Below are 26,876 nucleotides of genomic sequence, written 5' to 3' on the forward strand. Positions count from 1 at the left end.
TTGCCAATATTTCCTTCTGACATTTAATATTATATTATTTATAAATATTAGAAAGTCAAGATTTCATTCTATCAAATGATGTATTATATTATGCTGTTTTCTGAACAAATATTTGTCTATATTTCTTCCAGTTCAAACTTTGTTCTGACAGAAACATACCAATATGCTTAGCTGAATTTTTAACAGTTTTTAACACATAGTTAGAAAGACAGGAAATGATAATAACAAAATATTGCTTTTTACAAGTTATTATTCTGTGTTTTTATGTGTATTTTATAAGTAAATAAAAATTATTTTATGTAGTATTATCATTATTATAAAAATAGACTTAAGTTGCATTGATAGTCAAAAGCATAAAAGAAAAAGATAAGATATAATTTCCTGAGAAAAAACACACCTGACATTTATTCAGGAAGTTTTAAGAACTATGCAACTGAAATTTGAAAATTTTCAGATGAAGAAAAGTATTTTAAATCATAGCATGATTGGCACTAAGAGCAGTCAACACTCTGATTCCATATATTTACATACATTCTTAGTAAAAAAAAAACCTTAATTAAAGATTCTGACTTTTCTCTCTGCAAAAGTCTTGTAATATTTAATGAAAGGATACGTTAACTATGTTCAGAGTTATAGAATGTACATCTTCAAGGTTTCACTTTGGTTATGAGGTAATGTAAAAATACAGGACCCCATTTAACGAGTTAAATTAATGTCACACATTACAGAATACATAAGAATTTATAAAAACAAATACATAAAAATACTTTATAATAGTCTAAGTACACTTTTGTATTCATAGTACTGTAAATACAGTAAGGTTACATCTTCAAGATAAAATCACATTTATTTACATCAGCATAAAACTGTATAATTTTTAAGTCTAATACAAAAGCCTAGATTTACAATACACCCTTTACTACTAAATGTATTTTAATGACAACAGAAATATTACATATCAGTTTCAGTTTAAAATAAAATGCATTTCAATAGTTGTTTTACTACGAAAGATGCTGACAAGTAATTACTATTTTTGCCAGCTAAATCTTATATTTTGCCTGAAAATTATAAAAATTTTTGCCATAAAAAACACTATCCAATTCTAAAGATCTTGCTATTTTCTGAAAACAATTCACAACGAGTTAATTTTTTATTTAGCAAGAATTAGACAAAAACCTGCAGTCTATTTACATAGTGTTCTAAATTATACCTTACAAAATCACAACAATTTCTCGTTTAACACTTATACAAAGTAAATGACAAGAACTAGTGCACTATACTTGACATATTATGAGATATACAAGATTACTGAGCAGTACACATGCTGTTCAACTGTAATATGTAAAAGTAATACAAATTTTGTACAAAGAATAAATTCACATTAAATATCTAATGCTCCAAAAATTAACAAATAATGCATAATACAGTATAAAGAACAACTATGAACCATAAGAAACAAGCTGGATTAAGATATTTCAAAATGTAACAGTCATAAACTATTAGTAAAGAAAAGCAACAAACTGTATCTTCAATGCATGAAATTAAAAAAAAAATGTTGCTGAATACTGTCAACATTCAGTGTATCATTCACAATGAATGTGTTATAACTCACAAACAAGAATAATAATGATAAACTCTTCATGAATCATGCATAAAAACAACTAAACAATTAAGTTGACAATCTCAAGTTGTTTTTTCTCTAATATTATAATATTATTATGATAAAATAAACTAACATAAAGTTTCATAGAAGTGAAGAAAAAAAGGGAGTAGTACATTTCACAATAACTTCATTTATTCACAACCACAGTTTCACCAGTAAAATCATCATCAGAAACTCTGAAAAATTGTGCAAACTAAGATGATAACAGTATCTATGTTATTTCTCAGGTGAGAAATCCCTATTTTGATTTAACTTCTAAAGCATTTATTAATTTTAGTGGAGTCAAAATAGAAATTTGTACCATCACAAAACAGCATGCACTAGTTCCACCATTGTTAATTTATTTTTTGTTTTAAGAGTCTCTAGTTGTGGGCTTGAAAATAAAATCTTTGCATTTTGGTTAAACTTATTTCTGAATTTTTTATGGGCCCTAATCCCCTTTTTAAACTAATATTTTTAATTATTTTGTTTCAGTTAAATGTTACGTTTTTTAGCAATATGCTACTGCATTGACTTTTCCAACCCATCCATTATTTACTGAGCCAGATGATTTTGTGTAAACACACATTTAACTGGTGTCATGTACGAAAGAAGCTGGTCACAAAAACATTATGTATTTACAACCATGTAAATGAACTTTCAATGAAGAATAAACAACATTTTAAATGGATCATGAACACCTGTAGCACTTCATACAGTATATCTATCTAGGTTTTAGTGTAAAATACCCAATCAATTTTGCTGTAAAACTGTGAAACAAAAATATGAATAATGATAATAATAAATACCAAAATATGTACTCATAATTCAGCAAAGTAGGAAAATCGTTCATTACTCATAGGAGAAATCTACTATGGTGATCATCAACTGTTAGAAACTTTACTGAAATAGTCACAGAGAACCACTTAAAGACAAATTACAACAGGGAACTCAAGAAACAAAACAATGAAGAATTGGTTGGTTAGTTGATCTGGTGTTTTATGGCATAAAGCAGCAAGACTATCTGCACCAAACATCCAGTAAAAAGTTAAAATTAAAGTAAATTTAGTAAATTTCATAAAAGGAAATTAAAGTAAAACAAAACAAAGTTTAAAAAAAACATAAGTAGCATAAAACCAATGTTTACATCTAATGTACAACGTTAAGAGAAAAACTACAGTAATGCAAGTTGTAACGGACTTTCTGTAATTATCATAACTCGCCAGGACGAGTTATGAGGTAAGTATAAAGACCACCATCAGTCACCTGAAGTTAACCTTTCCAGTTCTGGTTCTGAGTTATTTGATGTTATGGCTATTTTCAAAAAGTAAAATAATAAAAGTCTCAGAAGACTTGTTGCAAAATTTTAATAATAACTCGCCATAATGAGTAACAGGTAGTTCAAACAGCAGCATTTGTTACCTAAAGTTGGAACAATGAAGAACAGTAATCTTAAGAAATGAAGATTCCTCAATGTGGCATTTTCCAATTAATACACCACAAGTTACATACATTATTTTAAAATTAATGTAAATTAGCAAATTGCTAGATTTTATACCCAATGACAAACTCAGTACTGCATTCATTACCACTGTCCAGGTTTCAGTTTCTAAACCATTTCTTTCTGCTGCAGCATGTAAAACTATAGCCAATAATAAAGAAAAAGACACCATTACAAAAATACATATTGTTCACTCTAATAAAGCAAAGTATTTCTGACTAGCAAAATGATGATTAAATGGTGTCAAAAAATTTAAGAAGAACACAGAAATTCCAAAAGGTGAAAATCTCAACTTTCAAGAATCAACTCACATATAGCCCTACAATCTTTGCAAGAGTTTGTTTAAAAGCTGTGCATAGATTTTAGTGCAGTACAACTAGCTGTTTGTGCTGTAGGCTTTGATGCTTGAATGGCTCCAAAGAGAAACCTAGCTTGTAGCAACAAAAAAATCTGCTAAAATCTCTCCTCTTTCAGGAATCAACATAGTAAAATTTACTGCTTTTATAATGTTGAAAGCCTTCACAAATAAAACTGGATTTCATGTCTGTACATTACTTTACTAGAACCCTATTCTTAACAAAAAAGAATATACTTTTTATGTCAATAATTTTAACTCATCATATTTTCATGAAAAAAAAGTTTTGTCTTTTACCTCTAATAAACTTTATTATGATATCCTGAAGTCAATCATTCTTTGTTTTTAATGGTACATTAATTATTAAATTTATTTTTGTCAACTTAATTTATAAAAAGAAAAACCTACTTGTTTAATAAGTGGTGAATTTTTTTTTTTCCAAAATGCAGTAAGAAATGATGGCACAGTTTTAGAAGTGTCACTGCATTTCAATGTCACATTTGTCAGGGATGATAAAATGCACAACTTTGTTTCATCACTGCAAACAGGTAACTGTAAAAGTTGGCATAACTTTTCTTGAAGATCACTTGCTGTGATATCTTTAAGTTCACACCAGCACTCAGCAAGTGTCTGTAAAATAAAGATTTATTTCATACAACACCTAATATTCACTTATGATGTGCTGGAGTTTCAACTTTTCTATGATAAAATTGACTATGTTGATAACAAAGGTTCTTAACTTTTACTACAGTATATTTTTAATAGTTATTTTAAACCCTACCAGTTTCACACGTGCACATAACTTTACTTGAACTACATTCTTAACAATTAAATACTTTATATCCTTTACATCAGTTATGTTTACTGTATTATATGATTTTATTAAAATGTCATATGAAACACACATGATATTTTAAAAGAGAAAACATTTAGTTTTGCAAAATAAGCCAAGAGTAACTCATTTTTAGAATTAAATTGAATTTCTGAAATATTCTAAGCCTTTTTTCTTATTAAGTTGTTCTCTCTCTCTCTGTTAAAAACACTGCAATTTTTTTTTATGTTTTTTGATGCAAGGATTATATGCTTGACCTAACCCAAAGTTCTCCACTCTTCCACCTAAGTGTGACTTACTCAACAAATGCCAAGGGCACGACATAAAGTATGTTTTCCCACCAAATGTCCAATTTTTTTTTTGCAATTTCTCCTAGTTGTGAGGATATGGGTATAAATATATTTCAGAGGAAGTAAATATCTGAATGAAATTTATTCTGATTCTAAGAATGTAAAATTGAAAGGTAGACTTACCTTTGAAATACTCTTAAGCCAAAATAGTCAAACTAAGAAAGCAGAAGTGTCATAATAAAAGACAACCAAGGCTACAGATGCTAAGATTGGGAACAGAAAAGGAAATATGTGCAGATTACTAAACACTGAGTTGTGTAAAAAAAGTAGAGTTTGAGCAGAATTCCTAATCAGATCAACTGACATCAGACTGAGTTTGCTTGGAAGAACAAAATAGAAAGGACCTAAAAGAGATTGGGGCAAAAATGCCAATAACAGAAAGGAATAAGCATTATTCTCAGCAGATTATCTCTTGTTCCAAAATGCCCTATAATCAAAATACATAAAAAGGAGTTACGCAATGTAAAAATATCTGGGTAACCACAAACAGTTATAGGTGTGATTTGAGGTGGTAACTAAACAGGTAATCAAAGTCAAAGAAAAGATAATTTTCTAGTACCTGTTAGTGAAAGATTCTCAAAGAAAAAGATCAATAATCAAGTAGAGATTGGACATATTCATGAGGATAAAATCCCTACTATCTGACACCAAAGTGACAAGTGAAGTCACAAAACTGGTTTAGTTAGCATGCACCAACAGAAAATAAAAAGGTCATGTGGTCCTAAGAATGAAGCTTTGTGGTATATCCATCCATGTTTGCTTTATAAAACATTATATAGAGAATGGATGCCATATATCCAATGTCTCTTCTTATTAATCAAGGTGGTACTATAGAATAAGTATGTCCATGCAGTTTGGCTAAGTATCACCTCTGTGAGAAGAAGAAAAAATAAACTGATGATATTAATGATATTTCTCTAGTCTGGAAAGTATTGATAGAATCATACATAATCCTTATATTTCTAGTATTACAGCCCCAAGTGTGGATCCATGTTGGAATCAAGCAGATAGCTAAGAACACATCTGCTTGCAATTCAATCTGGATAGAGGAATCACAATTGAAGGTTAACAGAATCCCTAAGCTGAAAAAAATAGCAATGTGTTATAAATAAAATATGATGAATGTATTCAGATTATTCACATGCTGGCCTACATGATATCCTATAAAAGATACCATGACAGAAACATGAAAGACAAAAGCCAATGGCAAACTGGATTAGATGCAACTTAAAAATACACTTCTGTGGTGTTCACAAACAACAGGATAAAGAAAGCAGATCAACTGCAAAAGCTAATTTGTTATCACAGCAGAAGTAAGGTCCAAGCAGCATGATCTGTTTTATCATATAAATAACCTTTTCCAAGCTCTTCTAAAAGAATCAATACCAAAACAAGTGAGATAACAACAAACAGCCTTGACTAGAAATTAACAAATATTCCTCCAAATAGGAATCAGAAGCAGACAAAGAAAGCAGCATAACAGGTGAGAAATAATGCTTACTTTTTCTCAAAGCCCAATTTCAAGAAAGAAAGCTCAACCTGGGCATAAGTTTAAAGCCATCAGAGAATATAAAGTATGAGAAACACTGACAACATAAATAATAATAATATCTTTGCCTGATGCCAGCAATAAAGGAAAAGATGGTAAAGCAAACAAGTGGCTGGGGATTCAACAACTGGGAGAAGCCAAGAAATGTAAGACTTAACCAAATGCTCATTTTAGACAAATTCTAGAAACATTAAATTTCAAAAACAAAAGGTTCAGAAGAGGTCTTTAAACAATAGCAATGAAACTGACAATGGATCAGAATAGAAGACCATGTGTAAGAATCCCCATTTGAAGTTTGGAATTCATTTTGAATTTATGAAACATCTACATCTGTAAAATATGACACAAACTACTCAGTGCTATGAAATTTGAAAATTTAGTGTTAAAGTAAAACACTTATTTCTCACAACCAGTATTTAAAAGTAAGTTAGTTAATGTAAGTACTTAGAAAACAAATTAATATTAACTGAATAATTTCCTGACTATCAAAGCAGAAAAATATTAAAGTTTAATTTGCTCCAAAAACATTCCATTACCATATTTAGAGATCACTTCAAAATAATTAGATAGTAAAATAAAGAATGTCATTTGTTTTAAATTTGTGCTTATAATATTTGAATGACTGAAAAAAAAAATTCAGGGTAAAGAAATTATACATATTTGTACTTGTGAGCCTTTATTTAAAGTATACAATAGGTTAGAACTTTTTTATGCTTTCTATCCTAGTGCTCACATTTTGTTTTATCATCCTTAGTTTAATAAAAATACAAAAAGTGAAAATAAGAAGACTTACCCAGGCAGTTAACTGTATCAACAACTCTGGCATGTCACCCAGAGCACTAGAGGTGCACATGTTCCAATATGTTGATGCAGCAAATAACATCAAATCTTGACCTTCAGTTTTGTGACTGAAACCTAGGGTGACAAAAATAGTTCATGCATTTGAATGACTAGTACATTTTGTATGGAAAAACAAAAGGTTGCCACATATTTCTTCCTGTAATTCTCTTTTTTTTAAGAAAACAAGCATAAGTTTAGGTAATCAATTTCAACCATTGTTATATCTTGAAACTTTAAACTGTATAAAATAGTAAAACTGCACTCTTGCCAATTCTAAAAACATGAGATACCCATGTGTTTATGGTGAGATATAAATTTTTAAAGTTGATAAGTGTTTGTGTGTTTTTCTTATAGGAAAGCCACATCAGGCTATCTGCTGAGCCCACTGAGGGGAATCAAACCCCTGATTTTAGCATTGTAAATCCAAAGACATACTGCTGTACTAGCAGGGGGAAGTTGATAAAACATGAAACTAGATATCAATTATGACTGATTACTGAACAATCTGAAATTTCACAAAAATAAAACCAGGACCGTATCAGAGACTTCAAGCAGTTCAGAATTCATGCAATCATTCAAAATGCAAAATATTTGGTAATGAACTACTTCATCAATAGAATTTTTCTGGGATTAATAAAGAAAATTATTGTGTACAAAAAGTCATAAATAAAAATGTAATTAATCTATACATCTCTATATAATGTTACAAGACAAATATTCAAGTAAGTAAAACAGGAAAACAAAAACTATTAAATCTATGATGACAAAAAAACCCACTTGTAGTGAAAATTATATATGTAAAAGCAGCTGGTATGGATAGAGAAAGCACTATGTAGAAGAGTGAACAACGTTTTAACCTTCTTCTGTCATCGTCAGGTTTACAAAGAAAGAAAGGGTTACTGACCGATAGCTAACAACATGTTTTAAGGAACACCTTATTATCTATATTAATAAATATATTCAACATCTAAGCATGTCCTCTACATTCCTACATTCAATTACACAACTGCCTTTAAATATGTGGTCAGCTATCAGCCAGTAACCCTTTCTTTCTTTGTGAACTCGAGGATGACCAAAGAAGGTCGAAACATTGTTTGCTACATAGTGCTTTCTCTAACCATATCAGCTATTTTTACATAGATAAAAAATATTAAAATAATATAAAAAATTAAGTCAATAATATTTGCATGATAAATCACCATTAAATTAAAAAACAAATATTCTGCAAGGAAAAACAAAATTTTGCTTGACAATACATCAACATTAATAGAAAAACATTAAACAGGAAGATAAGGAAAATTTATAACATTGTCATAATTTTATGGAAGTGTTTTGTCTCATATCTTCATGTAAATAGCTGGTAAAAGTAACTTCAAATTTTATTTGTTCCTCTCAACATCATATATTTGAATGCAAACGTTTTTGAGAACTATCATAAAAATTCAGTTATGTTACAAATTTAGTTAAAAGTAGAATATTCCTCTTAGCTACCAACTATAATACATTTGCTATAGTTACCTCACCTGACAAGTTCAACTTTGATAATTTTTTTTATATTTCCTCATCAAGATCTGTTAGTTACTTCTACAGAGTGAAATTACATTAACATCTAGCTTACATAAAACTATTAGTCATACAGGATATTAAGAACGTAAATATTCAGTTCAACAGGAAGTTAAAGTACTGTAAAGGATATATCTCAATCTTATAGATTGTTAACAGGTTTAAATATATGGACTTTCTTAACCTCAAAGGATGTAAACATGATGTATGTAAAAAAGAAGCATCCTACAGGATTTTTACAAATGTCAGTCATATAGAAATTTAAAAACAAATTATATATTCAACTATTTTAAAAAACAGTATGCATACAATTTGTAAAAGACAACTTATATGTTAAATCTTGTAGATTATGCATTTAAGGCTTCAAGTTAATACATACAAGTAACCTTCTCCAATCATAAGTATTTCTTGATTTAATACATAAAATATCACACAAGAGTACTGTTTTAATTCAAAGATATCCTATAGATTAAAGTCTTTTTGTGTATAATAATAAAATAATTATTAGATAACACAAGGAAAGGAAACACATGATTAACTTCTTTCAATTTACTATAATACTTTTACTGATGAATTTATTTGTAATGGTGTGTGACAAAAAGAATACACATATATAATATATAAACTTCAGAAGGAAGGTAAAATGTGTTTTTGTAATAACTATGCCAACTACTAGCATATAGCCCACCAAATATGATACAGCAAGTACTACTGCCTCTACCCCACAGTATGCCCTAATCTCACATTTTATAGTTAACTGAAATATGAAACTGCAGTTGAGGCAGTCAAATGTCAGTAATTTCTTTTATGACTCAATCAAAATTAACATCATTCATGTCATGAATTTGTGGTATATTCATATAATAATTATTGGTAAAAGTCAGTTAGATTAACAACTTTTAATGCACAGAAAAGCAAATGCATTTTGGTAAAACTACATTCCAACAATGGATTTTATGTCATGTTGTTTATCAACAAAAGTGTAACTTAATATTGTTGTTAGTTTATTTAGTGAAAGTATAAAGCTGAATTCATGTTTTTCACTTTTATGATAAACTTTATACATTTGGCTCTAGACTACGTGTTCCCACACTACGTCTTTACTCTAGGTTTATTATACCAACACTCACTACACTTACAAGGTTTCATGGTACATACACTCCCCCCTTATGGTCCTCTTACACCACAAGATAAAATGGAACACAATGTATGTGTTAAATTCACAATCCTTAACAGCAAGCACTAGTTGGTTAACCATTAGTTTACTTGGCAGAGTACTTGCTTTACGTGCAAGAGATACTATAAGTGAAATTACCATGAATGTTTGATTTGAGTAACAAAATGGGTATTCAGTATTATTTCACAAGAAGACATAACATTCTAGTTGCCAGATACAACACCTGTGGGTTTCTGTCTGATCAAATGGTTCAAATTGTTGCCGGGAAGCCATCATCTTTGTAAACTACATGGATTACGTAAAGTGATATGCTTTGGATATGAAAGTCTTACAATGGATCATTTTGCAATAGAAACGATGTGAAAGAACATTACAAGATGTGACAACATAATTGTCACAAAATTTTTAGCTTCCAAAATAATTTTAAAATAACTTACTTAACCTCTATATAAAATGAGTAATATCTAAATCCCTCTAGCAGATTTGCTGTATACAGTTTAGAAGCATCACCTAGCCTTGACTCATATTTCATCCAATAACAACTGCTACAGAGCAGTAACTCTCTGCCTAATAGCTAACAGAAAAGATTCAACTAAGAATTGTTTCTTCTTGTTTTTTGTGGATCCAAGTCAATCCTAAGTAGTAGTGATCTGATTGTCAAGATGGTGATTTTTTGAACGAACACAAAATTTCTTTTCTTTTTTCTTAAACAACTGTTCATGAGAGAACTATAGCTGAGTAATTAGTGGTATTTGTTAAGCAACTAATCAATTACTATAAACGATTACTTGGAAAATAAAACCAACAACAACACGCTCTCTTTGTACCAATAAAATATTTTTAAAAAGTTATCCTAATATGCATATTTATGTAAATATTAAATGATTAAACTATGTGTAAATAAAAAAAATGTCAATCTCACATTCAAGGTCAAAATACACATGTTAATGATGAATAACACGTGAAACTATATTAACAATTCACAGGTTTATTGAATTCATCACATCCTGGCTGAAAAAGAAATGGCATTTCTTATAAATAAGTTCAAAGATAACTTGATGAAAAACTATTATATATATACAGTTCTCAGTGGATTCCTCATTTTAAATAATATTACATTTGCTAAAAGAAATAGTCATGAAAATTATTTCATTTTAGAGTAACTCAAAAATATCTGCAAAATTCACAATTACACTAAATTATCAAACTTCATGTATTTCTGCTACAACAGTTCTTTTTCAAATAAAAATTATCCAAACTAAAATGTTAATAAAATTCTAAGTTATGAATTACTGTGCCATTAAATATATCAGTATATTTATCAGTAAATACTACCTCCTTTCAATCTTTTCATGACTTCGTAAACAGATTCTGAAGAAACAATGTTATCTGTAGACCGCAGAAGTCTTTCCAAAGTGACAATAATCCACTTATGGTCTGATGAATGCTTGTTGTACATTAAAGAAACATTCTTATAAAATAAATTACACAAACATACAAAATGAAAAGCATGGAACTGAAGGAAATTAAAATATTATAAAATGCACAAGAAAAGAAAAGGAGCAAAGTAAAATGTATTATTATATGAATGAATAGCAACAAAATGTAAAAACCACATTATTATTACCCTTATATGACCTAAAATAAATCCATAATACTTCCAAATTTAAGGTCAGAAGAAAGTAAATTAATGCAATTTAATATTTTACAACTTAAGCTTTCATTAAAATTTAAATACATAAAATATACTTTTCTAGTTTTCAAGACAACAATGATGCATATACAAGACAATAATCTAGCATACTAAACACAATGAAAAACAAATCTTTCAATTTGTTCCCATTATGTACAGCTTAGCTTTAGCTATATATCTTTGCAATGCTTATTCAAAGGATAGGTAGATGTCTATGAAATGATTAATCAGCATTCTTTAACATGATGCATTTTTACCTTATCAAACCAACCCCGTGTTTCTAAATTTGCTGGAAACTGAGCAGTAAAAAAGTGGCTCAGACTTAATATCATCAAACAGTGCTACCTTCAACAGGAAGCAATTGGCATTTCCACAATTATTGAAACTGTAAGCACATTCAATGTAACTTATTTAGGAATTACTCATGTCTGGAATTTTAAATAATGTTTTATCATTTTGTTAATTGCAATAAATACTTCCAAATAAAATAATACTGTATTCTTAGAAATATATATAAAATTTACAAAGAAGAGACTCAAAGCTAGTTCTGGCTCAAAGCTAACACTTCTTTTCTATATCTTATTCAAATATGTTCCAAGAACTATAATCAGACATTTATTTCACAATATAATACAAAATTTAGATAAAATCATGAGAATGTTAAAATTTATTTGATGTCTATGGCATGGACTCAGAACAATGGTATCAATGACATTTATTTTAATTGGTCTTACTGTAATAGCATATCATCAACATAATTAAATTTGATAAATTATTTGCTTAAAATGTATTTCATTTGATTATAACTGAGAAGTCACATCACAATTGCATTTAAGTTTCATTTCATCAAATTAAATATAAGAATTGAAGACTATTGGTTGTTCAGCAATAGCCTGAGTATTCACTGTTTATGACAAATTAATCAGGTAACATTTAGTTAATCTGATTAGATTGTACTTACATATTCTCAAGCCAGCTGGTATGGGTATTAGAACTTTAATTGAAGTAAAGCACAGAACAGCATTTCAACTTTCTTAGGTGATCTTCAGGTTAACAAAGAGAGTTTGCAAACTCTGTTAACCTGAAGATTACGTAATAAGGTTGAAATGCTGTTCTGTACTTTATTTTAATTAAAGTTCTAATATCTGTAACAAATGTAACAAAAAAATTCTTGAGTTCTAATGCCCTATGACTGCACAAAAATTGCACCTCAAGATATTAATCCAGAAATCTAATTGTAAACTAAGTTAAAACTAAGAAAATATGTTTACGCTAATACTTTTAACAGAGATTAATATTTTACAAATTACAAATGCATCTAGTGCAGATTATTGTTAGTCAAAAATGCAGATGAAAATACCCCAGCAATGACCTGAATCTAAAGATTACGCATACACTGTTGTATTTGGTTTATTCTTTTTTGCAAATAAAAACTAGTTACAAAAAGCAGTAGATGATATACTGTAAAAGTCCTGAACCATTTTTCATATCCTTTATAAATTATTTTCATCTGTATGTGTAGATGAAGTTTAGAAACCTCTTCAAAAGTAATAATTTCGATTTTTTTCCCCATTTCAGACCTCAGTTTCCTTTAGATAAAAAAACACAGACCTAATTTCACATAAGACTGACAAAGAATCACTACATGGTTGCATCAGTTTTCTTTATCTAAAAGCATTTAGTAGTGATATCCTACTTACTAACCAAGTATGGGACAAATAATGATGCACAATTTAATAATAATACATGAGACAAATCATTCAACATTCCATAATATTATCACATGAAACAAACAATGAAATATAACTCAATAATCAAGAATGGGGAAAATTACGATATATAACTTAATAAACAAAGTATGTGACAAATAAAAAAAAAACATGAAATATATAAACTTGGTCAGAGATAAGTGTGGTTTTAGCATATTCCATACAGAGATATTTCACTTCATTTATTAAAATTTATACTTGAAAAGATCTACTAAAATGGAATATTTCAACATTTATCTATCTGGCTATATTTGTGGCTTGCTAAAACAACTTTATATGATATTTGAATTATGATATTACTTATCTAAAATAAGGAGCGAAATGTAATATTTTTAACTTATGTTTTTCTTTTCCCCCATAAACTAAGTTTCACAAAGAACATCAGTCATTTTAGAAAATTGTCAAGTTTCACATGACAATTTCAATTTGTCTGCAATTGTAACATAAGAAGTTAGTTCTGGTGGAAATCAGTCCCTAACTAAAATATTTAATTACTTTAATCATTTTTAAGCTTCATTTTGAACACAATATGTTCAAGCCCCAACCCAGTATACATGTATCTGTAATCAGTGACTACAGTCAAGACTTTAGTCCACCATTTATACTGATATTATGATTTGCATAGACAACCAATATACTCAAACTGCATTAAAATATGCAGAGGCAGTTATATAGTATCTGTTTATGTATGGACTCTCAATAAAGCCAGAAGTTCAATAATATAAATGTAGTCTAATTCCAGAATAAGAGTCTTTAAAAACTGCAGTAACAACATATGGTTAATTATTAGTTACATTATCTAGTCTAATTAGTGCAAGATTTCTTGGTTCAACAAGATTATGTTTATATAAAACTAAACAGTTTTTGAAACATGACATGATAATGGCAAAAACTTCAGCCCTCCATCAGACAACAAACAGTCTTCTCTGTACTTATGTTTCTTATTTTAGTGTAATAGTTAAATCTCTTCTTTAATAATTAAGAAACTCCAATAATAATTTTCAACAATCCATAAGTTTAATTTCTACATTAATTTGTGTATATTCAACAATTAGATGTTTACAGACATAAGCTTTTCTGTTAGCCCAACAAAGAAACATTACAACAAGAAGTTCACTAAATGCCTATGGATTATTTTCATTATAAAATATCTCACAGGATTCTTAATTATATCACTTTAAATAAAAATTATGTAGTGTTCCATATGTTTGTGTATTTCAAAATAGAAACTAAAACTGAAATATTTTTATTCAAAAAATTCATTAAATTTATATAACATAAAAAATGATAAAATATACAAGATGTTTTTTTTCCATAATAAAACATCACATTTTAAAGGATATTTCCCTGCAAGTTGTAGCACTTTAGAAACCAGGTTTCTTTGTAGAGATGTATCCTGAGTCTTCTCCAGAAAGTCTATCATTTTGGCACAGACTGTATGGACATTGGAAGGGTTGCATATAACATACAGCAGATCCAAAGTCTGGAGAAATGAGATAAGGATTTTTAAATTGTTACTTAGTTGATATTTATAACTCAGATGTACTATGATTTATTTTAATACCTTGGTTCCTCATATAATTTATATTAATACAAGTTAAAATGTGTTACATTTTCCGTTGTTTTAGGTTATATTTGTAGGCAAAATGATAACTGAAAACCTGGAATTTCTAGTGCTACAGTTGTTTAACGTTTTCATTAATACAAAAATTAGTGTTGTACAATATATGAAAACTGTGATAGCAGAGTTTATTCTACAAAAAGAAATCCTCAAACATATCAAGTACCAACAATTGAAACATTCTTACATTAACTATACACAAAAAGGGAAAACAAATCATATAGTGTTTTCCCTCATCAAAACATAATATTCTACATAATACATATTTAAAAAACACCTTTTAAACAATGGCATATTAGTCACTATTCTGTTTAGATCTTTTAAGTTCACAAAGTTAGTTAAAATTACCATAAATGTTAAAAATGAAGAAATGAATTTCAATATCACTTGGCATCTTCGTTAGTTATATACTGATATTTCACTGCACACATACAGCATTTATAGATCATGAATATTCACAGGATATTTTCTGTCTAACTGACAGAAGGTTTTTAAATTAATGCAAGTTTTTCTGGATAAAATATGGAAGAAAAATAGTAAAATGGTCACTATTAACTCAGTTAAATTGTGAAGGCAAAAAACAAGAATGGTTCTATAAAATCTATATAATATCAAACTAAAATACTACATATATACAGTTCCATTTAAAATAGTTATTATTATACAATTTAATAAAATATTAATACAATATTTACTTGATTCATTTAACCATCCATATACACACCAAGTCAAATTGACCAATCTTGTAATTACCTGAGACTATAAATACTATATCCTTGAATGTACTAAGTGTATTGTTATAAAATTTGGCAAGGTTTTAGCAAAAAAAACATTTCAGATCTGTTGTACACAAAAAAAACATTTTTTAAATTAAATAGTTTTGCTAAAGAATTCTCTGTAAATTTATGGAATCATAGTCTGACTCAGACTAGTCTGAGTATAAGGTAGTTTTTTGTTAGAATTAGAAACACTCATTCATCTTATTTTTTTAAATTTACATGAAAACTAAAGCCTCCTAAATAAATATCAAAATTTTTTTAGGAGTAGAACTTAATATTTTAGTTGATATTTTCCCTATCCAAATACTATATGAGCTCAGTTTATTTGAGTTACCTTGTAACTGCAACAAAATAATACAAATTTAATTTACTCTTCTTTTTCTCTAAACAAATTACAACTATTAATCCTGAACAGTTTCAGGCTTATAACAATGCATTCCTACTTTCATCTAATTTTATTGTTACACTGCTCTTTAAACCATGCCTAACTACCAAATACGTATAACAAAGTTAAAACCTGAGATGAAGTTAATGACAGCAGCTTTGAACCTGAAAGCCCAAATACTCAATATTGTCATGAGAACATGGTAACATTATACATAAATCAGTAAACCTATTCTTTCTATTAGTATGGCATATATAATGTATAGCGAATGTCAGAGAGAATTATGGGTATATTTTGAAAGACAGGTTCCAGGATAACATGGCACGTGGTTTTGACTTCTTGGTTTATGTCTAAGTATAACAAGATGATTGGAGGCCACAAAATTAGATCATGTCTCAAAGAGATGTATAAGTTAGTAATCTGCATTAAAATTTAGAAGCTCAGATAGGGGTGGAAAGTATAGCTGCATTTTGGAGAGAACAACTGAGAATTCAAATTCTTTAAGCTACCACTACACCATAAAGACTGAGGACTCCATACTTTTTATAACATTAACAAATTATTGTGAAATTACTATAAAACTCATTAACATGAGTAAGATTTTAATCATTTAGAAAATGGAACTACAATTTCATTAGTTTTTTTATCTCTTTAAAAATATTTTGAACAATTTGTTTTTTATTCTTTTGGTCATATTTGAAAGTTATATTTAGAACACCAATACTAACATTTCCTTACAAAATTATTATTTTTACAATAAACTGTTTTAAGGTATGAAACAAAAAAAACATGTTATAGTAGCTCTGATTGTGACTGAAGTTTCCAGAGGATGATGGTACATAACGGTAGACATAAACAAAGCAAATTTTAATCATTTTATAAAGTACATCCAAATACTTGATCATGTAAAATAAACAACTCTTCAACTGTAATATTGTTGATATGGCTCACATATAGACCCCTAGGTTTTAAAACAGTTCAATTTTTTTATTTATTGACAAAATTGCTTGTGGTTCCATAACTATTGATTACTCAAACTATAATTTTATGCGTCAAACCACAAACTATAAACAAACAATAAATATTAATATTAACACCACTAATTACTCACAGGGTTTCAAAGGTATTTTACATAAAAAATGAGTAATTTCAATTTTTGGTCAGTTTAAAACATGAAATGTGTTATAACAGGAACAAACACAAAAATACTCACTTCGATGCAATGTGTAACCCTCATCAATAGTAAATGGTGTAAAAACAGGTTAGTAATTTAAGAGTTAATTAAAATAAGAACTTAGAAAAAACACATTACATGTTTTTCAAAACATATAAAACTATCATTCTATTATTATACATTACACATAGGTCTACTGGATTAAAAGTTTTCATCAACAATGGAAAACAAATGATGACTGGCATTCTACTTGAGTGTACTTCTGTCTGTTCCAAGCACTAAATACTCTCTCTAAAGCAGAACCCAGTCTTCTCAGCAAATGTCCCAACTTCTGCCCAAACAACAGCTATGTTAATGAGTCCAAACTTCTCTCTTGCCTTCATGAATTAGCAAAAACAAACCCCACCCAAATGAATAAAAACATGGATACATCTACCAAACAGAGAACTACATTTAAAGAGTTATATTAAAGGAGTAGAAAATTACATAATACGGTCCTTAAATTTTCCCAAGCAATGTCATAACATTAACTGAAAATGAAAAAACTGCTCCAAACAATCTTAAATCAAAAAACAATATCATAATAAAGCCAGCACACAAGGGTGGCGCTATTGTTATTCTTAACAAAGATTACTATATTACAAAAGCTAACCAGCAACTAGAAGGCACTAATTTCTACTCAAAGGATATTACAACCATAACTGATAAATTTAAAGAACGTCTTCAAAACAATAAAACAAACGAAGAAACCTTTTCGTATTTGATACCCAGACAAACTCTTCTTGGTAGATTTTATCTCTCACTAAATAAACACAAACCAAACAATCCTGGCCAATCCATAATTTTAACATAAACATAGCTACTTGAAAGCTGTCCACTTTTGTTGACCAACACATAAAATGTATTCCATGTACCCTCTCTTCTTACATAAAAGATATTACTTACTTTATTAATGCCACAGAAGATATTAATACTTGTGTAACACAAAACATCATTTAACTTACACAGTGTAAAAAATGAAATCACTAGTACTTAAAACATACACAAACAACTCCTAGAGAATGTTTCAATAACCCTAAATGTTCTATTAACACACAAAAAATCACCTTGTTGCTCAACATTTTAACAAACTTGGTCATTCCATTAATAATGTTATTCTCATTGGCACCAAAACAGTATTTAAACTAAAGCTGATAAAAGATGAAAGAAGCTCACTGAATCTCTATTATAAACACTTTCAACCATGTAGAACCAATCTGGATCAGGAATCAGGGATCTCCAATCACTAGTTTCATCTCTGCCAGAAAAATTATGTTTACTCTTTGCTTATTTCTTTCAGTTTGTGCAAACCCTGACTTTTCTAAAACTTATTATTTAAGGTAATTTTCCATACCTGTTTCTATAAATTTATCAGCTTAAAATCTCTTTTAATCAGCCAACAGGTATCACCTTTATTTTACTCAAACACTTAAGTATGACTTTTTTGTTTAATGAGCCAATTCTAAAGCAAAATATTTCTTAATACATTTTTACATAATGCTCTTATTGGTGACTACATTGTACCAGAAATAAAAGATTTATAACAGTAGATGGAAAAATATACTAAACATTTCTTGGAAAACCAAATGACCTACATTACATCACTCAACATTATTTCACACTAATTCAGTCAAATTACCATTTCCAGTTTGCCCCTTAGGAAGATAGGTTCACCTTTTAAAAGCATTCGAGTTATAGTATTTTTATTACTTTGTATCAATATTTCTTCAACCTTTGTGTTTTCTGACATCATGAATAATACAGCTGCCTGTAGTCATGTCTTACTCTGACAAGATCTACATTACTGGGATCAATGACTGTGGATAAAATTAAACACTAAACTTATGTTTTATATGGTTTAATAACATAACCACAGCATATGTAAAACATTATTCAACAAATACGTCATCTTCAAATTATCAGGAAATAGAAAATACTGTAAATGAAGAATTAAAATGATTAGATTGCTGTTTGTCTACATTTGTAATTTAGCACAAAAACAAATTTTAATTTTTGCAGTAAAATAACTGCTTCAAAAACACAATGCATTCATTTTTTATTTTATTAGAACATATTCAATCAACATTAATCTTATCCTGAGTTTCCCTCTGGTCAGGGGTCAAAGGGCATATCATCATATTTGTAGACTTATGTTCCATATTTTATTGAATTACTATTTTATGAATTTTATGTCCAATATCAAATAATAGATTATAATTCAAATTTCAATATTATGTATTATGTAATGTCTTAATTGAAAATATTAAAAAACAAAAATCTAAATATCAAATCTTGTGTGACATGTGGTATGATGAATGCAACTATGGTTCTCATTAGAAGCTTTTGATATGGAAATACAAAGTCTATAGTTTCTTGTACATTAGAAACTTCAATTACAAGCTAGAATGTAAAATAAGAAACCCTTATCTTTTCTATTTGCTCAGATATGATTATACGTAAAAAATTTAACACAGCAGCCCCACCAACATTTTCCATTTTTTGAAAATGCTTATTAAAACTTTTTCATTCTATAGCTCATAATTTCCCTGACAAGGTTTTCACAACCTATTCAAGGTATTTATTTCTCAACATTAATGTTTTTGTTTCTAATTTCATAAGGAAGGGGTAAGAGAAAATAAAAGATCAAAAAACAATATTTTTAGACCAAAATAAAGCTTAGTCAGTATGCCTGATAATTTACCATGGAATTCTGAGGTATCAGCAGAGTAATTTATATTTTTTTATTTCAAAATGCATATATGAAAGCTATATTTTGTTTTACATTCTCCATCTGCAAAATTTAGGAAAGCTTAGCATGCAAGTACAACAAATGAATACATACTTTTTTTCTATCGTAAGTAGCAGAAATTGATGTTTTTCCATACTTGTTTATTTACTGTTCTATGTTTTAAGATAAATTATTCAAATTTAAGAATTTATTTGTAAGTAGCAATAATATATATATACAACAATTACATCCAAATGAAGCCAAATAAGTAAACAAAATCATGAGGAAAGAACTGAATTAAAAACAGCAAATCCAAACCTCTGATTAATTATATAATAACCATAAATTTTTAAGCCATAAACAAAACACATAAAAATTAAACAAAATACACTGCATGTTTTTAAAAGATCCTAGGGTACACATTACAACATGGGATTATAAAATCTGTATTTTACAAATAATGGTCCATTAGAACAAAGCCAAGACATCACTATTACACTAATGGAAATGATAACATAAGATATCCATGCAGCTTCTGTAATGTTAAACACAGCTGAATGATCATCAATATAAAAATACTAAATATATATACCTGTAAAATGTTATGAAAGGTAAGTTACTTAGAATAACTCTTTGAGGTTACACATTACAATGTGTAACAATTTGAGAACAAAATATATAACTTAAATTGTATTTCCAAATTTTTTTTATGATGGTTACAAGTGATAAGGTAAACAAAAGAAAATACAAAGTTTTGTAAAAAAAAAAACCTCAATATTTATCCAAATTTTATTGGAAAGTTATAGTTTTTTTTCAAATTAAATTTTGTAATTTTCTGATGCCCAAAGGTATTTTTAATCATGTGAGATAGTTAGCAATTGAAAGGAAAAAATTCCTGAGCAAGTCTTTAATTAAAAATTCTTGAAACTTAATTGAAAAAATAAAAATAAATCACATTTTCTTAAATTACCTTTAAATGTAATGTCTCATCTGGATGTTGTAAGCATTCCATTACAACATCTTGATGCTCAGTAGAGAAGCTGTCTTGAAGTTTGTTTAAAACCCCTGCAAGCACTTTCACTCCTACCAAAAACATGCACAAGAAGTGCACAACACATATTAAATATTCAAAATCTATGTGGATAAAACATCATAAAAAATCTGTTATTGGTGGAATCTCATAATTTGAGACTAAATTTAAATAAATGCATATAATATATGGATTATCACACATTCACCTTTTAAATTATAATTATTCATACTCTTGGCTGTAATCATACCAGTACACATGACTGGAAAGTTAAAAAATCAGTCATTGCATATATGTAGTATGGTTAAAGCTTAGACAAACGATGGTATATTCACACTATTTACTTGATGATGGCTTCTGAAAAGTAAACACCTGTTTGGTTAAATAAAAATATTAACTCCTCCAAGTCTGAGGTCTCTAGGCTTTCTACAAAGACAAAACAACAACATCAAACTTCAGAAAACTGTTTGTGGTATATCCCCTGATATTTCTTCAAAAACAGAATTATAAATGTGTGTGTGTGCTTTCTTATATCAAAGCCACATCGGGCTATCTGCTGAGCCCACTGAGAGGAATTGAATCCCTGATTTTAGCATTGTAAATCCATAGACTTACCACTGTACTAGCGTGGTGCAGAATTATAAATTAAATTTTGAAATTTGAAATTTTTTCATAAAAGTTATTTTACATTTGCTTTGGCTAAAGTAATAAAAAAAAACTGCTTATATTTACCCACCCATTGTAAATTGTGATAGTGTAAATCATCATAGCTGCACAGATAGAACTTGTCAGCAGATGAACTACACTGCAAATCTGCATGCTATCATTTGAGGCTTGTTTTTAGATCAAATACTGTGAAAATAATAAATTTTTGAAGCTATTAATATCAAGATATGCAAAATTATATTGTACACATACTTTGTTTCACAATTTTCAAATTTTTGATGCAGGAAAAAAAAATATATATATATATTGTCTGAAACCTGAAAACAGCCACCTTTCCTTGTGCATATAGAATTGTAAAACATTGTCCTATATTTCTAAGAGTCTTGCTGCTTAGCAGAAAATGTATCATAGAAGTAAATAATAGTTTTACATCATTTATAAGGCAGGGAAAGAAAATATACTAACTTTCATTGTCAAATTAAGACAAACACAAAAAAGAACTGTAGATAAGTTGATTTTTGTAAAACAATTTTTGGTCTATTGGCTTTTGATATTTAAACTGTAACTTTTGAAATGCATTACTTCATTGGTAAGGTAACATTGCTGTTAGCAATATTTCTGGTCATAATATTTAGAAGTGTGATATATCACTTGATCTCTGTAACTAAATATTTGGGAACCAAATACACAGACAGAGGGGTACAGCCACATTTAGTGACAGAATGATAATGACAAGATTTGATGTAAAGTAGAAGCAAAATTAAATGATTTATGTGAACAAAACTATCTCATGGATAAAAGTTGTATTTGAATAAAATTAAACAAATAAAACAACTTGAAAGTAAACTGCTAATAAAAAAACAAGATTTAACACAGCAAGTCTTAACTACTTCAAGACAAAAATAAATTTTCTCTTTCTACCTGTCTATTCAGAACATTAGGTCACAAGAATCTGCAAGTATTTTTGTATGCCATGCAAGAGTCACAAAGCAATCTTCTATACAGAAGACAAAGCAGGATATAATGCAACTATTCCATGAAATAGTAGATAGTTTTTATAATTAGAACCTGCTTTTTAAAGTGGCTCGTAAGTCTGAATTTAACTCTGACTCTACCTGAGATTTATGATATTTCAAATAAGAACTTATAAGATGTTTTAAAGTTTGAAGATAAAAAAATCTATACTATGCAAGAGGGAGGCATTTAATATCTACATACCATAGGGAGACATTTCTTTTATATAAAAGTACCACATTTTTTCAACCATTCTTCAATTTTCTATGCCTAATTTAAACAAAGTATTAAGTTTTGATAACAGACCACTAAAGACTGAAAAATATGGAAATAGTTGCTGAACCTGTAACTAAATATCTGCAAGTCAAAAACAAATAACCTTAAAAAAACAAATTTTACCCTATCCAGTTGACACAAATATCTGTTATTTACACATTCAAAAAAAAAAAAAAACAACAACTAAAATTTATTTGGAATTTTTGAAAAGAAAAAGCTTAACCTGCATCACAATTGCATAGAAATAAAAAAAAATTCCAAATGAAATACGTATGTTCATTCAAAATGAGCATATTCAGATATGGGGTTATGTGAATTGAAAACTATAAAAATAAGAATGGAAATTAATTAATGGTTCAGTCTGGACAACAATAATACAGGCATATGGCAGTTTTCACTTCCTTGATAAAACAGTCTGTCACAAAAATGTTTATTGAAAGTTTTTAATCAGACTCATGCACATATCTTTACAGTATTTACCTAAATACTTGAGATCAGTACTGCTTGATTTTAGGAACTTTGATACACATTTCAAAGCAAGCTCAACCATCTCTGGAGGTGCCTCAATTGTACTGATAGTTACAATACATTCAAATATAATTGCTAGAAAAAAGAAAGAAAAAAGGCACATGTGGATTTATTTTTGTTTTATAAATATAACTTTTATCATATTTTAAAAATATGTAAAATTTTCTTTAAAGTTCTATGTTTATTCTCTCAGATTACAAATAAGTAATCGCTTTTAATCAATCGCATAATTCAAACTGGTTACTTCAAGAATATTATTTTTTTTCTCTGTTTTCTACCATCGAAAATATAGTTTGTTGTTATATTTTATTTCATAAACCAGTAGAAAACAATAAGTAATACTTCTGATTACTTTTAATTAAGACTTCTAACTTTCAGCACAATATGTGTATCTTCACAAAAGTTGGCAGTCTTTCTATTAACATTCTAAATCTTTCACACATGTAAGAATTATATTTTTAGTGCTTTTTTATTAACTAAAACAAATATCTGTCTATGAATATATTATATTATTTGTTTTGAATAGTCTGTGGACAATGTTAACACTGAAAATACTTTACCTCATCTCAAAAATCTAAACCACCTTTAAGTAATTCCTAAAACATCTGAAATATGTTTCAAACATGTTTTTTTTTTCAGCAAAACATATGTTCTCTGTTAGTTTCTCTATCCTATCATAAACTATAACCACCCGAAAAATTTAAATAATTCTAAATTCTACAATTACTTCACACTGTAACACAAAACTACAATAATTTATCCTATGTAGCTTTAAGCTCATAACAGTTTGCATCTACTTAAAATTAAATTTTGTTTTATTGCCCTTTGAACCATGCCTAATTATTACCCACCCCATGTTAAGTTGTAAATCACTCAAGACACATGCAACTCACATTAAATTATCAAATTGCATTAAGCATGAGCTACTTTAAGCTGTTTGCATGCATGCCTCATGAAATATTTTTACAATATCATTATTATTATTTATTTTACCTAATCTAATCTTATATAACCTAAAAAGATCCTCATTTTTACATTTTAGTTACTTTTATAATATAAAAAGAATAAACATGAAAGAAAGAAAGAGAGTACTTACCCAAAGTTCGTTTTTTCCTGCTGTCAATTGTCAGTGTGCTTTAAGCCTACTTTTTTATACCAATGGTAGTAATGTACTAAATAATTTTTATTTAATTAAATAATACACCAAAGAACATAGACTAATAATGTGCGAAAAGCAGACAATTTCCTCTACCAATCAGAATTTTTCTGGTTTGCAAAAAGAGCAATTATAAATTCATCTAAACTAGCCATTGTAATGTTTGTGGAAAACAATGCTATATTACAGGTGAAATTAATACTTATCTCTTCAAAACACAATGCAATATAATATGTCATTTGATAGATGAAAACTTTGATTTCCTACTTGTTATAAGTAATGTATATAACTGAACATATGAGAGAACTATTAACAAATCCTCATAGAGAGGATGTGACAGGGAGAGTCTGATTTTATATTTCATAGCTATGTAACCAAACAAAATTGAACACTAAAAGAATTATGATTTGTTTAAGCAATGATGATTTTATAGTGAGTAAATGAGTAAATTATGCTCAACCTCATACACTTTGAAGCGGTGGTGGGAAACTAGAAGACAAGATGCCATGAACAAATGTCACACATGTCATTCTGGGGAAAATTAATATTTTTTAAAATATTTCCTCATAAAATCCAGAACTTAAATTTTACAGATTATTACAATATGGATTATTAGTTAGGAATTTATGATATACTAATTGGTATAATACAAACAAAGAGTACTTTAATCAAAATTTGAAGTTAAGACACTATAACTAAAAGTTTATGTCATGCACAGTAAATACATGGGGTGAAATGGTTAAGTGAATATAAAAGACTGCTTTCAACTCTCTTTTTCTTATCAACATAACTGGTAACTCAGTCAATCAAAGCACAAAACTCCATAAAACCTGGAAACCCCACTAGTAATCAGTAAACGAGTAAGTTGAAACAAGTTCTAATAGAGAAACCCCAGTTGAGTAAATAACACACCCAACATACACCAAAAACCCCCAAGACAATATCCTGTCCACTAGTAACACAAAAATAGTCCTTCTTAGGGATTCCTTGAAAATGACAGCACATTAGCAACACATTAGTTAACCTGAAGATGACCTAGGAAGGTTGAATCATTGTTCTCTGCTTATCAATAAAAGTGTTAATACCCATACCAGCAGTTCTGAGATACATTAGCAACCAAAACTTTTAATGAAAACTTGTCAGTAATTAATACGTACTTATAAAAGTAAATATTTAACTAATTACATTTACGTGCTTGTATAAGCTACTAAACTTGACAACACTTTACAATTATATCAGGTCATCCCATAAGTAATGTCCAAAAATTTAATGCAAAAAGTTCATCATCATTTCTGTCTTTGTAGAAGGTTTCATGACTAAAATATGTAATAGGACATGTATAAAAATGTTCAGACAAATAAAAGAAACTAACCCAACTCCACATTTTCAGATCATTAATCAAAAAGCCCTAATGAAGATGAATGTGTCTGAGGAGTGCATTAGGCATATAATGCTTTATGAATTTAACAAGAGCAATAGTGCAGCAGAAATTACATGAAATATTCAATGTATTTATCGTGCAAAATCTCTCAATGAAAGAAAATGTCAAAGGTGGTTTCCAAAGTTCAGATCAGATGACTACAGTTTAAGTGATGCAACACGTTCAGGTCGTCCTGTTGAGTTTAATGATGACTTGCTGCTGGCTGCACTTGATGAAGATTGTGCTGTAACAATTGATGAACTGGCACAGAAGTTTAATTCAACTCATTCAACAGTTCACCATCATCTGCAACAGCTTGGAAAGGTGTCAAAACTTGGAAAATGGGCCCCCCATGATTTAACAGAAGCCAACCTTTGGGCAAGAGTAGACATTTGCACTTCTCAGCACTCTCATGAACATAACTCGTCTTTTTTGGACAGGTTAGTGACTGGAGATGAAAAATGGATATATTTTAAAAATGTTAAGTGCTGCAGACAATGGATCAGTGCAGGTAAACTAGCTGAAGCACAGCCCAAAATGGACCTCCACCCTAGGAAAGTCTTGTTAAGTGTTTGGTAGGATGTTGTTGATGTGATCCAGTTTAAGTTGCTGCCACTCAATGTAACAATTACATCAGACTTCTATTGTCAACAGTTAGAACGCTTAAAGGTTGCACTGAAAGAAAAGAGGACTGCTTTGATCAATCATAAAGGTGTTGTGGTCTTTGATGTATGGGGCCGTATATTATCCTGGTGTAACACATCTACAAAGGTTGAAGAGCTAAACTGG

General features: G+C 28.8%; 1 protein-coding gene across 12 annotated transcripts in view; it reads right to left on the minus strand.

Moving 5' to 3' along the window:
- The window catches only part of LOC143249751 (AP-4 complex subunit epsilon-1-like), a 140,894-nt gene that overhangs the window by 36,263 nt on the left and 77,755 nt on the right, over nt 1-26,876 (minus strand). For all 12 annotated transcript variants that reach the window (XR_013027926.1, XR_013027927.1, XM_076500100.1 and 9 more), the window contains 6 exons: nt 23,464-23,586; nt 20,968-21,080; nt 14,615-14,754; nt 11,145-11,257; nt 7,023-7,144; nt 3,907-4,128 (listed from right to left, as the gene is read on the minus strand). Coding sequence is in view for 10 of the 12 variants with exons in the window: in XM_076500100.1 (XP_076356215.1) it covers nt 3,907-4,128; nt 7,023-7,144; nt 11,145-11,257; nt 14,615-14,754; nt 20,968-21,080; nt 23,464-23,586 (833 nt within the window). In the remaining 2 variants the exon portion in view is untranslated. The remainder of the gene's footprint in view (nt 1-3,906; nt 4,129-7,022; nt 7,145-11,144; nt 11,258-14,614; nt 14,755-20,967; nt 21,081-23,463; nt 23,587-26,876) is intronic.

Source organism: Tachypleus tridentatus, chromosome 4 (genome assembly GCF_004210375.1).
Source record: "Tachypleus tridentatus isolate NWPU-2018 chromosome 4, ASM421037v1, whole genome shotgun sequence".
Taxonomy (NCBI): Eukaryota; Metazoa; Arthropoda; class Merostomata; order Xiphosura; family Limulidae; genus Tachypleus; species Tachypleus tridentatus.